This window comes from Prionailurus viverrinus, chromosome A1, assembly GCF_022837055.1.
Source record: "Prionailurus viverrinus isolate Anna chromosome A1, UM_Priviv_1.0, whole genome shotgun sequence".
NCBI lineage: Eukaryota > Metazoa > Chordata > Mammalia > Carnivora > Felidae > Prionailurus > Prionailurus viverrinus.
Window position 1 is genome coordinate 5,038,440 of NC_062561.1, and position 17,151 is coordinate 5,055,590.

The 17,151-nt window shown below is 40.7% G+C and overlaps 1 protein-coding gene across 3 annotated transcripts in view; it reads right to left on the reverse strand.

Moving 5' to 3' along the window:
- The window catches only part of MTMR6 (myotubularin related protein 6), a 37,389-nt gene extending 20,442 nt beyond the window's left edge, over positions 1-16,947 (reverse strand). Inside the window, exons 1-3 of one of the 3 annotated variants that reach the window (XM_047860965.1) lie at positions 16,787-16,947; positions 5,243-5,359; positions 1,444-1,606 (exon numbers count right to left, since the gene is read on the reverse strand). In XM_047860965.1, coding sequence (XP_047716921.1) covers positions 1,444-1,606; positions 5,243-5,359; positions 16,787-16,810 — 304 coding nt within the window. In that variant the 5' untranslated portion in view covers positions 16,811-16,947. The remainder of the gene's footprint in view (positions 1-1,443; positions 1,607-5,242; positions 5,360-16,786) is intronic. The other 2 variants (XM_047860970.1, XM_047860973.1) reach the window with 2 other exon arrangements.
- Positions 16,948-17,151: the final 204 nt, after the last annotated feature.

The window sequence follows — 17,151 nt, forward strand, 5'->3', positions numbered from 1 at the left end:
TGTAATTCAAGTCAATGTTGAGGGAAGGAAGCCTCCAGATCCTGAAGGCGTAAGTAGTAATAGGATTCTTCTTTGGGGCCTACATGCCTCTCACTCCTACCTCTACTAAAGTTGGATTCACCCTCCCTTTCTCCTTTGGTGATCTCCCTTATGTTCCACTCTGGGCGATTAAATATATTAGTCCCGCTGCTACCAAAGGAGCCCAACCTTCCTTAACTTCTCATTTAGCAACCAATTTCCAAGTCACTGGAACACCTTATTTGTGGGATACCCAGATGAAAAAAAAAAAAAAAAAGAAAGCTGTTCTGTTGGCTACCAACAAACTTTAAAAACGTTAACATGAATCTATGCTTTTTAAAATCTGTACTCTAAATGCTTCATTTTTTTCTTTACTCTTACCCCTTCTTTGGAAACCATTCTTACAAGTCAGATCAGAAGCAGCTAATTATTTCTAAGCCAAATTTTTTGGAATAGAATGCACAAGAACTTGACTTAAGAGTTAAAGTATCTACCCAAAGGATACAAAAATACAGATTTGAAGGGGTACATGCACCCCAATGTTTACAGCAGCATTATCAACAATAGCCAAACTATGGAGAGAGCCCAAACGTCCATTGACTGACGAATGGATAAAAAAAATGTGGTGTGTGTATATATATATATATATATATATATATATATATATATATACACACACACACACATATATATATACACACACACACAATGTAATATTACTCAACCATCAAAAAGAATGAAATCTTACCATTCGCAACAAGGTGGATGGAGCTAGAATGTATTACACTAAGCAAAATAAGTCATTCAGAGAAAGACAAATATCATATAATTTCATCTATATGTGGAATTTAAGAAACAAAGCTGATGAACATATGGGAAGGGGGAGAGAGAAGAGAGAGAAACAAACTACAAGATATTCTTTTTTTTTTTTTAATGTTTTTATTTATTTTTGAGACAGAGAGAGACAGAGCATGAGCAGGGGAGGGGCAGAGAGAGGGGGAAACACAGAATCTGAAGTGGGCTCCAGGCTCTGAGCTGTCAGCACAGAGCCTGACGCGGGGCTCGAACTCACGGAGTGTGAGATCATGACCTGAGCTGAAGTCGGACGCTCAACCGACTGAGCCACCCAGGCGCCCCATACAAGAGATTCTTAATGACAGAGAACAAACTGAGGGTTGATGGAGGGAGGTGGATGGGAGATGAGCTAGCTGGGTGATGGGCACTAAGGAGGGCACTTGTTGTGATGAGCACCAGTAGTATGTAAGTGATGTGTCAAAGAATTCTACTCCTGAAACCAATATTTCACTGTATGTTAACAGAATTTAAATTAAAACACACACACACAAGAGTAACTTAAAGGATAAAGTAACAATGAGATTTAATCCATCACAAAATTAAGTAAGCTTTGGTCTCTCATAACAGTACCTTGTTTTGACAGTTGTAGCAGGGAATTGTAAATATCATGGCAATCTCTTTCTCTGGGAACAATGAAATGCACAATCCTGAAGTTCTTGCACTGAATCACAAGTGGGCATCCAGAAGTAGTCAAAGCTAGTTTCTCCACTAAGGCAATATGGTGATGCAATATCTACAGCATGAAAAAAACATTTAATCAGCATCATAAAAAAGCACTAAACATCGTATTCTCTTCCAGAGCGCATATGTGTTAGAAATGCCCTCTTCAACCAAAGTCCTCAGGCTTTGTGACTGAATGCCTGAGCCAGAACTATGCTCTGATACTTCTCCATCGCTCCGCACATTCAATACATCATCAGACCCCAACAACCGCGTCTCCTACATCTCTCTGGAACCTACTTCTCTCGGTGTCCACTGTCACTCCTCTAGCTGCAGTGCTCCCATTGTTTCTCACCTGAGTAACTGTAAGTCACCGCCTACATGCTCTCTCCCTACCTTCTCTTACCTACTCTTACCTTCCTCTAATCCATTTTCTACAGGGCAGGTGACGACTATTAAAAAACGATTTAAAAAACAGCAATCTAGTCATGTCATTTCCCAGACTCTGGGATATAGACTCATTTCCAGCCCCTCCCCACATCGACTTCGAGTGACAAGGGCCCTTTCTGCATCAACCTCCTTCACACACACTCAGTTGTTCTTACTAACTGGCAAACTGTAGGTCTGCCTCTTCACCTAGGAACTTCTAGTGTTATTTCTGGCCTTTGCTTAAACCTCACCACCAAGAAAAACAGCCTGACAACCCCCATGGCCTTTCCCATGGGAAAAGTTAGGTCCTCTCCATTTTCTTATCCCTTATCAGCCTATACTTTTCCATCACGGCACTCAGAACACGAGTAATTCCTTGTATACAGTGAATGTCTATTTCTCCAGCTAGATGTTGGGAACTTCATACAGAGCAATACCACAGCTAAGTTGAGCAACGTTCTATCTCTAGCACCTAACACAGTATCTGGAGCATTGGAGTGACTCTGCTCAAATAGAAAAAGAAAGTTTCAACTGTTATATCTTATACATGCAAACTTAAAATCTGACCAAACCAGCAATACAGGTGTCACTGCTTATACCTCCCTCACAATGTTTCCTGACTGAATGAATAGAAAGTTCTACTATAAACTCAATACTTGATGGCATTTTAAAGATATAGTTATCATTCATATGAGCTCTACTATTCTGTTTGCTACTAAAAAAAGTTTTCTTTTTCTCAATATCATTCCTATTAATTTAAAGCATTTTTTAAAATGTTTACTTAAGAGAGCAAGCAGGGTAGGGGCAGAGAGAGAAGAGACAGAGAATCCCAAGCAGGCTCTGCACTCAGTGAAAAGCCCAACACAGGGCTCAAACTCATGAACCGTGAGATGATGACCTAAGCCAAAATCAAGAGACCGACAGTTAACCGACTTAGCCACCCAGGCACCCCTAATTTAAAATATTTATAGAAAAGTTTTCTGGAAAATAAAAGATCTCAAGAGTTATAGCAGATTCCTGAATGATAGAACCCCATCATGACAAGAAATAAATTCATCCCAAATTAATCTAAAACTTTAATGTAAGTTCCAATAAATAATTCCAAATGGCTTTTTGCCTTTTTCTGTGGTAGGGTAAGAGATGGCTGGTTATTTTTATATCATATATATGTATTATAGAATTATAAAATTAAATGCTGGTATTATTAATCACTAATTATATATGTTTTCTAAAGTTCACATGGAAGATTAAATCTATAATATAATCAAGACAAGCTTAAAAAAGACTAATGAGGAAAGAATTTTCTCTACAGACATTAAAAGTATACATCACACAAATATTTAACACACACTACACATGTACGGCTCACACTTGTGGCTAACATTTAGCACTGTTAACACTGATATTAGCAGGCCTGTGCCAAGTTACTCAAAATGGTCTAATACTAACATCTAAATAGAGAACAAGAGACAACAGCTACTGTAATAGTATGTCACTATCGCGATTCTAATTACGACCCAAAATTATTTGCAAGAAAATGCTGCAGAGACCGGCTCTGCCACTAACTAGTGACATGACCTTGAAAGAAAAATCATCTGTAAAATGAGAAAAAAGATAAAACGTTGGTAAGTCTCTAGATCTAAAATGTTCATTTCTGTGGATCTACTATATGAAACAGATTTCATTCAGGAGAGGCATATGGGAATATACTGATAAGAAGGCATTTTAAAGACAGTAATAGGAGAGGACAACACCGATATTTTTTCACTGCCCCAAAACTATGTTCTCAACATCCGCAAGAAGAGGTCTAGGGGAAACTTGCACATGTATCGCGAGGAGATGGGTAACATACTGAGAAGGTATTAGGACAGACGGACAAAGGAGGCGTAGATAGAGTGGGTGGTAGCATGACTAAGGATTTTACAAGGCCCTCCTGGCAGCTCCGGGGCCAACACTGCCTGGGGAGGAGGTCCAGTGCCTCTTGGGAACACAACTTCTCCGAGATCAACATCTCAGGGAAGTATCTTGACTTACTTACTGCAATCAGTTATCAACTGGATGGCCTTCCTGGGAAAATCAAGAGTACAATCAAAGATTGTATTAAAAAGCTAGAGTCAATCAAGGAATGTGCTACTGGTACAGTGGAAGCAATATATCAAAAGAACAGGACAGGGAGCCTAAAAGCAGGCCCTCCCTTTATCTATCACAGTTGATAGTACACATTAATGCAACGAAACCGTCAGTAAATGGCGCCAGTATCCATATGAAAAGAACATAAAAATGAATCCCTAAGTCATATCGCCCACCAAAATATTTCCCAGATATATTAACAACTTATACTTGAAACACAAAATGTAAGTTTTTAGGAAAAAAAAAAAATAGAATCCCTTAAGTCACAAGACAGCATAAACCATAAAAGAAACAATGAAAATCTAATACATTAAAATTTCAAACTTTAGTTGCAAGACGTATACACATACAAGACAAGCCACACACTGGGAGAAGTTATCCACGACACATACACCTGACAAAACATTAAAAACCAAAATTCTTATAAAGCCAGTAAAAGGATAAACAGCCCAACAGAAAAAGAAAAGGAAACCTAAAGGCCAAAATATCTGAAAGGACAACTTTCTCATAATCAGTAAATTAAAATCACAATTGCACATCCACCAGAGAGGCAAACATTGTAAAGCTGACAATGTCAATGTTGCTGATGAGGGCGGACCATGAGTCACACTCTACTGAGAATATTCTGAAACAACTATTTTGGAGAGGTGCCACACTTAGCGAAGGAAAATATGCACTTATCTTAGACCCAGTAATTTTACTCTCAGACAGATACCTCCGAGACACTCTGGCACGTATACAGGAAGAAATATATATAAAGTATCCATTACTGTACTGTTTCATCTATAATCAATCAACTTAAAAAACACTGTAATTGCAATTTGGTATAAAAATACCACGGAATAGGCCATTTGATCTATTAAACATGGGCATGTATTATTTACATTTTTAAAAATTAAAAGGAACAAGTAGGTATCTTATAATTATTTATGCAGATAAAAAGAGTCTTGCTATATTCTATAAAAAATTTCCACATTCCACATGGTATCTTTGTTTTATTAGGAGGGAGGGTAGAGAATAGGTTGTTGAATTTTGTTGAAAATAGGTAACCAAGGATTAAATTATTTGTATATGACCAAAATAAAACACAGCTATAGGGCAAGTCCATTATTATAAGTATGGTAAGCAGCACAGCAGATGTCCTTCTTACCCAGGTTTCTTTCTGATGAGAGTCTATAAATAATAGATGTGTGGCTGTAAGATAGAGTGTTCCTGTTAGTGACTTGTTGCTGGTACTGAATCGGTCAAGTAATTTCACTTGCTCAACCTAAAAAAAAAAAAAAAAAAAAAAAAAAAAAAAAAAAAAAAAAAAAGATGTTATCTCTCATTTCACAAGTAACACAAATTCTTTGTTATCCCAGGATTTAAATGATCAGCTCCAATTTTTTTTCCTCCTTCTGTTCAAACACACGAGTTTATTTAATGTTGAACACTAAATTTCACGTATCTCAGGGAATATGTACATCATCAGTAACCTGGGTACTTTTTAGAGTTAAAATTATAACCGATACGTGAACTCCGTAAAAAAATATTAACACAGATACTAAGTGGAACAGAAAGGAAGCATGTGGTATAAACAGAAACAGTTTTCATATCCAAGAGTCCATAAATTTGAGGTTGGCAAATTAGGTAATAAATACAAAGGTCATTTACCTAGGGCCATGGAGGTAAACTACCAGAAAAATGAAATCAGGAAACAGTTAAATGGTTGCAAACTCCAACTGAATTTCTCTATTCTCTTCACCACTCCACCCAAGACCATGTTTTGTAGCCACCCCTGTGCTTTTCCTCACACCGTTCTCCCTTTCTAAGACAGTCTCGTCTGCTTAGCTAAGTGCCTAGCACTCTTCAAGGCTCACTGATGCCCAGTCTCTTAACCGGAATCCTTCTCAGAAAAGTAATTGATTAATGTCGCAGCTTTGTAGTTCCTCCCGGCTCTGAATGCCCCGTCACGGATTATGTCACACGCTGCTTCCGTGCTGTCTAGTGGATGAGGCAGTGAGGTACACAGTAGTTCTTTATTACTAGCAAACCCCTGTGTGCACGCGCACACGCAGGGTCGCCATTGGGGAATGGGGTTAGAGTTGGCGGGAATGTGCAGGATGCTAGTGTTTTGAAAACACAGTATTTATGGCTGTGCCTGCTCATGGGGACGGGGAAAAAAGTAAAACAACCATAACCAACTTAAAATTTTGATCGGCAGCTATAAGAGTAGGCTGTGGATAATTCTTTAACTTGTGTGTCTTCAAAACCGGATTACTAACAGTTATCTCATTAATTCTATACTTTTCCCATACATATTTTGTTCCTTACTAAAACTGAAGAAACAAATGCCCCCCATTATGAAATTATGATCTTCAGTGTAATAACTACCATGTAAAACACTAATTAGCTTCCCCCAAAGAAACTTCCTTCCAGGGTTTTGCACTCATAACCGTTGCTGTCCAAATCAGTCAAAATTTAAATGTAAAAATAAAGCACCTGTTTTTGACAGAAAATTTTATTTGCAAGATTAAGGCAATGAATTGAGTTTGAAGTCTTTCTTCTGGAAACTTATAGAGCTATGATCTAATAATGGCCCAGTTCTCACAGTTGATTTGACAGGCAAAAACTGCCAGATCATCATACTCCTTGTCCTTCATAAAAGACAACAGGAAAACCTCCTTCTTATAAACCCGTATGAAGATTTCTCTTGGAGATCAGACTTGTTTAGGACCACTCCTTCCTTAGATAAAATTCTAACTTCGTTATGCAACACACTTTGAATCCACACTTAAATTTAAACACTTTTAAAACAATGGGTCAATTACTGTTTACCCCTCTTCCACCGTGCTGGACGTGGCTGTAAGGGCACTGCGGCCAACCAACAGCAATGACCCCGGTATAAAATCTCACCTGCCGCATCTCTGAAGCAATGAAAGCAAAGTGCCAATGGCACTGAAGAAAAGAGAACTGATGAATATACTTGGAAATAAAGGTGGCTGTAAAGTGTGGACACTACTCACGCAAACAATTTGTGCCACTTCACACACTACTCAGAAAAGATTAAAAAAAAAAAAAAAGGATATTGGCAAGTAGTTTAAAGAGAGTAGGGGCTGATGTTGTTATTACCGTTTATTTAAATGAACACTAAGTTCTTTTTTAAGTCCACGTGAAGAGTTTTAATCTGTGGATTTTTAAAAGGTCATAAGTATTTCTTGTTACGCTCCAATCATAAGCTGTAATAATTTCTTGACAAGGCACAAATTCTCTACACACAATTATCCACATGCAAAACAATCACACCACTTTTCATTTGAATGTTAACCCTCTTCCCTCCATCCCCTACCTGGGGCTCTTGTCCACTGTCATTGGGTTAGCCTACACGTTAATGATTCCCCAAACTAAATGCCAACTCTGAGCTCTCCTGACTTTACACCGTCTGTTATACATATAATAACAATAATTCCTGACATAGTACTGAGGTCTTATTATGTGGCCAGTACTATGATAAGTGCTTCACATACATCATTTCATTTCTTTTCACAATTCCTATGTGGTAAGTACTATTGGTGTCTGTACAAAAAATGAGACTTAGAGAAGTTAAATGTCCCAACACCACACAGCAAGTAACGGCTAGTAAGCGGAACAGCACTGAACAGGAATAGTCTGATTCCCGAAGTAGGACACCTTCCCACCATGCTAAACTGCTCTACTTGAGTGTCTAAAGAGTTATGTTAAGCATGTGAAGATGAAACTGATTTTCCCTCGCCCCTCACAAATAGGTTCCCAATCCTGTATTTCTGAACTGAGTGAATATTAACCCGTCCTCATCCAGTCACCCACATTAGAAATCTGGGACTCATCCTATGATCCCCAACGTTCAATTAATCACCAATTCCTACCAATTTTATGGCCTACATATTCTAAAAATCTGCACCTTCCACTACTATTAGGGTAGTTCCTACAATATAATGAAATCATCTGTTCACGTGCCCATCTCTCCCACTCAAGCTATAACATACCCCAGGGCAAGAACTCTTATTTTTTTAATAAAGTTTTTTTTTTTTTTTAATGTTTATTTTGAGAGAGGGATCAAGCACAAGCGGAGGAGGGGCAGAGAAAGAGGGACAGAAGATCCGAAGCAGGTTCTGCGCTGACAGCAGAGAGCCCGATGCGGGGCTTGAACCCATGGACTAGGAGATTACAACTTGAGCCAAAGTCGGACGCTTAACTGTATGAGCCACCCAGGCACTCCAAGAACTGTCTCTTATTTTTGTCTGACTACCTAACAACTAGTATAACATTTGACACAATAAATGTTTGTTAAACGAAAGTGAACAGCCACAGAGAAATTTCTCACGGGGGGGAAAGAAAAGGTGCCCACAATTTACGAGTGGTCTCTTTTGCTGAAATCATCCAAGAGATTCATTACATAAAATTCTTCTTTGTAACATTATACTGTCCCTAAGGTCTCTCTGCCACCTTTTCCCTACACAGTAGGTGAACAGTAGACATTCAGGGGTTTACAACTAAATGAACAAACTTAAAATCAGTGGAAAAATTACTAATAGGGTTCAGCTTTTTTTGTTTTTAAATACATGTGTGGACTCTCAGTCTGCTATTCCCACCTCATCACCCAATTAGGACAAAGCCACTCTTCTTCTAGAGCTGCGTAACACTACACGGCTCTTTCAGGCTTGCTGTCTATCAAGATTAGAAATTCAGGTCACAAATACTCTTCCTGGGGCACCTGTGTGGGTCAGTCGGTTGAGTGTCCCACTCTTGATCTCAGCTTAGATCTTGATCTCAGGGTCATGAGTTCAGGCCCAGTGTTGGGCTCCGTGTTGAACGTGGATCCTACTTAAAAACAAACAAACAAAACTCTTCCTAACACTCCAAGCTTATTTCTTGATTCCCCCTAATTTCTATATCCAAAATTATCTGAAACTCCATTTATTAGATCTCTAATTCTGGCTACCTACACACAAGTCCCAAAGCCTACCTGTTCCTCTGAATCATCTCCAAAACTCTACATAAATATAAATCCCAAGCCCCACTGAACTACATTCAGTCATCTCAGAAGATGGAGACCAATATAAATATAAATACATATACATAAATATAAATACATATGTATAAATACATACATATATTCTTTAAACACATATATGTATTTAAAGAATCTGTATTTTTATGAAGCTTACCGGGTCATTTTTACGCAACAGGTATTCCTTCTAACTTTAACTCCAAATTAATGCCTCTTGCTCTTAACTCACATTAGGCTAGGTTCCTTCCCTATCTTTATGCTCTTTTCCCAAATATTTAAGGCCCCATCTCATGTAGTCCCCCCAGTTTTGTTTTTTTTTTTTAATTTTTTTTTCAACGTTTATTTTTGGGACAGAGAGAGACAGAGCATGAACCTGGGAGGGACAGAGAGAGAGGGAGACACAGAATCGGAAACAGGCTCCAGGCTCTGAGCCATCAGCCCAGAGCCCGACGCGGGGCTCGAACTCAGGGACCGCGAGATCGTGACCTGGCTGAAGTCGGACGCTTAACCGACTGTGCCACCCAGGCGCCCCAGTCCCCCCACTTTTTAAAAGAGCTTCTTACAACTGTGGCCCCTTAAAATATGTAACTGCATTATGGGCATGTACATACACTCCCCTGCCCTTCCCCCCTCCCCACGCATACACACACATCTTTAAAGAACATAGAAAAAGGGGTACCTCGGTAGCTCAGGTAATGATCTCTCGGTTCATGAGTTTGAGCCCCACGTCAGGCTCTGTGCTGACAGATCAGAGCCTGGAGCCTTCTTCAGATTCTGTGTCTCCCTCTCTCTCTGCACCTCCCCCACTCTCTCTCTTTCACAAAATGAATAAACATTAGAAAAATTATGAAGAGCATAGGACGAACATGAACATAAATATACATTATAAAGAAAGAGAGTTTACTAAAAAAAAAAGAAAAAGAGTTTACTAACTCATTCAACAAAATTTTACCAGCTATCAACTAAAGGTCAATTTGTCTGGGCCTCGTTTTCTTTATCTGCAAAATAAGTACAATAATCTCTCCCCTGAGGGCTGCAGTAAGGTTGGATAGTAAATGTAGGTACTTTACCCCAAGGTTGCTTGAAAAACAGTAAGCAATAAAGTGCTCAAATGTTTGCAAAAATTACTACTGTTATTAAGTTAGTAAGCCGATAAGGTAAGTTGAGCCCTGACAGTCCTCTATATTAAAACGATGTCAAGTTCAAATGGAGAAAAGGAGGAAGAGGCACACTGACCCAATATTCTAATGTGTGCTACAGCTGGAAAAAACTATGTTTTCCTAATATAATATTAAAAGCAAAGCTCAACAAAATTTTCTTAATACACAGAAAATACAGAATTCTCAATAGAAGAGACAGAACACAAAAGGGGGGGGCATAACATTTATTTGATGAAAAAGAAACTCCCGTTAAAGTAGAGCATCTGTGATGCTGTAGATAAAAGGATACAAAGGGAGGATTTTAAGCACCGTAGCCCATGATCGGATACGGTTTTTAAGATCTTTCCAACGGCAACGTGGAGAAAATGTTGAGTAGAGAAGAGATGGGAGGAAGGAAACCAGGTAAGAGGCTAATGACGTGATCTAAGGGTGCCTGGGAGAGACATAGTAAGGCCTGGATTAAGCCACAATAGACAGGATAAAGAAGAAGCCCATCGTGAGATAACGAAACTGAGGTGAGGAGGAAGGAGAAGTAGAGAAATAGAGGCTTCTTGAAGATGTTAATCTCGTCAGACCGGGTGCCATTCACTAAGATAAGGTATAAAAAGAAATATAAATCTGAGGGAAGAGAGATTATATATGACTCAATTGAGGATTATTTACCTTAGTAAATGAAAAATTATATTCACATCAGAAAATATAATAGAAAAATCATTACATGACTGCCTCAATATGGCAATCGCTATATGGATGTGACAGATAATAAAATGAACCTGAACATTAGTCCAAAATGTTTATTTAGTACTTTAGGTTCCGGAGAACCTTTAGGTTCTGAGAAAATTTACTAATTAGTCTGTTCTTTGCTGCAAATCCTAAGGTAACTGTAAAAAAAAAAAAAAAAAAAAAAAAGAAGGAAATCAGATCTTTTTCTTCGCTAAAATTATCAGCATACAAATTTCAAACCAGAGACTCAGCCAATTTCTAAACACCAACTGCTGCCTCATATTTCCCTTTTTCACCAAGGAACTAAAAGTACTTCACAGATGTTGCGACAGATCTTTCCCAGTGTTTTCCTGGAAACGTTTTAAGTCAGGTATTTAGGGAACCACAACTCTTTCAATTGACTAGCACTGAGGCCCTACAGAAATAGTGTTAGGATCCTTTAATTATAGGTATTACCACGGGCAAGAAGACAGTGGGGAAGAAGGAAAAGGTTTTGGGAACAGAATAAACAAAGAAAAAATGGTGCCGGGAGAACGGAACTGGAGGGTATGGTCATTACGGTGAGGATGGGAAACGCCAACACATTACTTTGAGGGCACGTAAGCTGAACTGTTGCCAACTTTGGGCCTGCACTGAAAGGTCCCCTAATGGTCTAAACAGGAAGTTCAAATTTCAGCTGATTACAAAGCTGGAAAGGAAAAACGCAGGGAATCACACATACTCAGAATCACGTCTCGAAAATCCAGACACCAAGTGGCCTCTGGGACAAGAAAGGGCCAATGGCTACCCTCCAAGTTCTGCATCAAACAGCTGTACTTTACAACTCCCTGACAAAGGTTACTGAAGCAGAAAATGCACTGTCAGGGTTTCTCTGACTTGTCGTGAGCCACCCCTAGAGCCAGGCACCCACTGGGACTCTTAGTATCCACACTCCGCAGCACTGACGTCTTTCAAAAAGAAAGAGCGTCAAGCTGCCTTTGTGAGGTGGAAGATGAACCTCAAAGGGGCAGTGACTGCCATCTTTCTTTGTTCGTGTACCCCCAGTTCCTACAATAGCGTCTAGCTCAATAAATCACCAATGAGACCGATTATAAATCCAAGGACACTTTTCAATCCTGTCTTACTTTGCTTCTCTGCAGCATCGGACACAGCTGACTTTTCGTGAATGGCTTCCTGTCTCACTCAGTAGAAGCGAAGATTTCACATCAGCCTTCAAGGCCTGCCCCTTTGCCCCACTTTTAATCTACTAAAGTGCTCTCTCCTTCACTCACTCTACTCTAGCCACACGGGTCTTCTTGCTAGTTCGTACTAAGCAGGCATGCCCAGCACGGGGTTTCTGCCCTTGTTGTTCCCTCTTCTGGGACTCTCCCAGCCACCCCTTCCCAACCCCTGTCCCTGTGAAGACGGCTTGCTCCCTCATCACTTTCAGGTCTCTACTCAAGTGTCACTATCTCTGTAAAGACTTCCCTAACTACCCTCCTTACAACCATCCTCCCCCAACCCCACTCTGGCACTCTCCACAGCAGTTATTATCATCTACCATGTTACATAATTTGACTTATTAACCTTGTTTACTGTTACGTCTTCCCCAACGAGCAGATGAGTTTTATAACGGCAGGGACTTGTGTCTGATTTACTGACCATCGTTTCCCCAGTGCCTAAAATATATAAGCCTAAAGACAAGGAGAGAGCAGAGGAAGAGGAAGCAAAGAAGGAAATTAGAATAGGGAAAACTGTTCCCTTCCTGTGACTTGCCTCTTCCCGTTCTATCCCTAATACTCTTTCTCTGACTCCTCTTCTCCTGCTTGCCCCCCCTTTGCAAGTATTCTCGGGGCTCTAACCTTCACACTCTTCTCCACAGAGCCTCTATGTGTACTCCTTGCAGAAACTCATCCATAAAAGAAAAAATCAATGATTACCTAAGCGCTGACAACTCCCAAATCTTCTTCGGGACCACACTTCTCCCCTGACCCTAGACCCTCATAATCGGCCACCTGCTAGACACAACCCGACCACCTAAGTTCCTCTCCTCCATCCCCTACTTTCCTTCCATTTCTACTCATGCTGACCTACCTCACTATTCAAATCTCTTGATTAGACCATTACTCTGGGGAGAAGAGGAGTGTTATGGTTAAGAGAACAGGACTAGTATCAGAAAGATCTAGATTCAGGGTGCCTGGGTGGCCCAGTCGGTTGAGCGTCCGACTTCTGCTCAGGTCATGATCTCGCGGTTTGCGAGTTCAAGCCCTGCGTCAGGCTCTGTGCTGACAGCTCAGGGTCTGGAGCCTGATTCGGATTCTGTGTCTCCCTCTCTCTCTGCCCCTCCCCCACTCATATTGTCTCTCTCTCTCTCTCTCTCCTTCAAAAATAAATAAATATTTAAAAATTTAAAAAAAAGAAAGAAAGATCTGGATTCACGTTTCCACCTCTTACCTAGTAGAGCTAGCTGTTTGAGTCAGGACAAGATATTTAATCCTCTGCAGGCTGGGGTTTTCCCACCTGTCTAATGGGATAATATTAGTGAGTCAAAATGGCATTTTACATGGGGAAAAGCATTCAGGTGCTCCCCACAAACTATTGGTTCTTATTTTTAGTCATTCCCAGTTTTGCATATCTTTCCCTCTGTGTAACTGATAACATGTGTTTGTATACATACGTGTACGATCTTATTTTCTAATGACAAAACGGGTAGCAAGCTAAGAACAAACTAGGCGTTACTTTTGGAATAATTCACTTGAATCCTAGTGAGGTCAGATTTTCATAGGACACTCCAATCTTTAGTAAACTCTAGAAAGCAGTCTTCCGTATAGAACTCAGGAAAAACATTCTTCCATTACATTCTGTAAAGTTCCATTCACAAACAGCATGATATCATTCGACATCAACAGATGATGTCAGCCAAGGCACTGGAGCCTGGCAGGGAAAGGAGAAAGACTGTATAAAGAAGTGTCTCTGCTTCTTTCCCATTGTTTCTTGGCAAGACTATCTCATTATGGCAAAATTAGAGCTCAAAGTGATAGGCATAAGCTTGGAAATGGTCTTCCCGAAATTCAAATTCACACCCGACATCTTTAGTGGTACAGTTCGTAAACCAAATGTGACCAAAATAGGATGATATTCCTGAATTTTATAGCTATAAAGCCATTTAATCAGTACTCAGCCTCTGGTTAGTAAGCAATAATAATAAAAAACCTCACAATGACCATAAACTATACCAAAAAAAAAAAATGCCACATATTATTTACTTATGTCAAAAAGAGATTTGGGGGAAGAAAAAGCTCTTAGAATTACTATGAGATTCATTTCTGATTTAATATTAATACATTTTAACAATTAGATTAAAACTAGAGAAGAAAAAAATTACGTAATCTTTGGAATTAGACAAACCTTGGCTTCGATCTTGGCTCTACCTCTCATTAGATAATTGGGCAGATTACTTCAACTCTCCCAGTCTATTCCCTCATCTGTAAAGGTTGATAATGTACCCAATTGGCAAGGTTATTCAAGGAATTAGTGACAATTTTGTATAAAAAATGTATTTGTGAAATTGTAAGTATGGTAAAGAAATACTGCACAGTTGGCTCTAGAGACATAGAGTTGCTCAAGAAATGGTCATTATTACTTTCCAAATACAGCGGTCTCAACACAGAACAAGACAATCATTACATGCGACTACAATCAGTTCTTGATCACAGCGACTAAACTGCTAAATTCAAAACAGCTAAGTAAACTCAAAGCAATTCATTTTTAGTTTTGAAATACAATCATTTTTGCAGTAAATTTGCCATGCCCAAGTGAAGGCTACGCATACTAGTATAATAATGCAATAGGCTATGTTCATATCAATCTTTTAAGACTAAGCCATGACTTAAGAAAATATTACAGTAAACGCAGTGATCAGAATGTAGAACGAGCTCCAAATCTATCGTGCTTACTGCTACATAACCGGTGTCTGTACGATGCCTGGCACGTAACTGGGACCTGGTAAATATTTGTTTAATTACAGTCTGTCTATAGCCACTTAAGATTATTCCAGAGTACTGGTGGTCCAATGCTAGAAAAATAATTCAAAGTAATAAAAGAGCACAACTTGAGAAGTAATTTTAACGGAAAATTAAATGTTGTTTCTTAAAAAGTCGTAAGAGGACCTGGCTAAACCATCAGCATAGGCCCACTGTGAAAAGCTACTATATAATATACATTCAGAACTTTGGAACCAGGACAAGAACCTGATCTGATGCATACCTCAGCCCTCTTTTCCACCTCTGCATTTTCTACTAGTTTGGTTATTTACTTAATTAGCCTTCTGTTTTCAAACTTTAAGTACCAGCAACTTGAAGAATTACAGAGTTGCTTTATTATTCTTCTCTTTAAAAAAAAGATTTTTTTTATGGGACGCCTGGGTGGCTCAGTCGGTTAGGCGTCCGACTTCGGCTCAGGTCATGATCTCACAGTCCCTGAGTTCGAGCCCCTCGTCGGGCTCTGTGCTGACAGCTCAGAGCCTGGAGCCTGTTTCAGATTCTGTGTCTCCCTCTCTCTCTGACCCTCCCCTGTTCATGCTCTCTCTCTCTGTCTCAAAAATAAATAAACGTTAAAAAAACTTAAAAAAAAAAAAAGATTTTTTTGAAAGGCATTAGTTTTTAGCGTCTTCAATTTTACTATAGTATGCGCAGTCAAAAACAAGCTCCAACAAAAATCTGTGACATCTAACAAAGGTTTGTGAAACATTTTAATGGCACAGACCTCAAACTCTGCATGGAACAAATGAAGATAACGCACGTCTGCTATTTTTCTAAATGAATGGTAACTTTAGGATGTGAGGCAACTGAACAATGGTTTCAGGAAAACACGAAGTCAAGATTCCCAGTGGGTCCCTCTTCCCTGTGTTGTTAGGCGCCCAGAGGTCTTCAAATCATGTTATTCAAGTCTTGTCTCGGTTTGCTTTCTCCCTCCCAAGGCTGAAGCTGAACTTAATTGCTGGTAACGTAATTCGGTAACATTCTGATGCTATTCCCTTCAGTTTTAACATTTGTAATGGAATTATAAGAATATTGTGTGTTCTTAAAAGTAAATGCCTTTCGCACCCAAATGTTAAGCATAGGATTTAATAAGCTCAACTAAAAAAGAGTTTCACCGGACACTTTAAAATATGGGATGCCATTTTTTTCTTCTCCGTAACTCCTCTGTCAAACTATTCACACTAAAGACAATGAAGTTTTGAAGCACAGAGACGGAATGCCAAATGTAAACGACTGGAGACCGAGACAAGCAAGTGAGATGGAGCAGAGCGCTGATCGCAGCGTCTCCAAAACTTCCATCAAGAATCTGTGACATGGGACAATTCAGCGTGAACAAGGAAAAGCTTACACAGTACCGGAATGCTGGTTGGAGGACCCACCCGTTTTCCGGTCTATGGGCGGCGAATGGCTGAAAGCAGCTGGAGCTAAAACAGCCCCAGTTCTGCCCCCCAAAGAGTGTAGCGCTAGAGGGCGGCGACCCATTTCATGGGACTTAACCCCCAGCAGCCCAAATCATCCAGACCCCGACACCCAGGGCTGAAGCGAGACTGCCACTCCCGTAGGTACAAGAGGCCTCCGCACCCACCTCGGCCCAAACTGCCCCTACCCTCCCAGACTAGGCCCGGGCAGGGCCCTCGGGCCTGGGGCCGGGCCCCCGCGCGGCCGGTCCTTAGCCCCGGTCGGGCCAGCCGAGCTCCCATCGCCTCGTCCCTCTGCCGGCTCAGACCATGGCCAGTGGCGAACAGCTCTCTGCGTCCGACTACCTTGGTCGTACGGATGTGCTCCATTTCGAGGAGACGGCCGCCGGCAGCCAGCCTCACGGGCGTACCATGGAGCGACAGAACCCCGGGCGGACACAACCACCCAGGTCCGGCAGGAACTATCAGCCGGCCAGCGCCGCGGCCCGTCAGCCCGCCCCCTCAGCCCGCCCCCTGGCAGCGTCAACCGCGCAGGCGCAGCCGGCGTGCGCCGTCTCCAAGAAACACTTCCCCAAACCGGCGGCCGCGAAGGGGGCGGGGACCGGCGGGGCAGAGCGTCCTCTGGGGGAGAGCGGCGTCTCCTTCTTCTGAGCCGCCGTAGATCCTGCAGCGCCCCCTGCTTGTGGAGGCTCGCCAACCCCTAGCAGAAG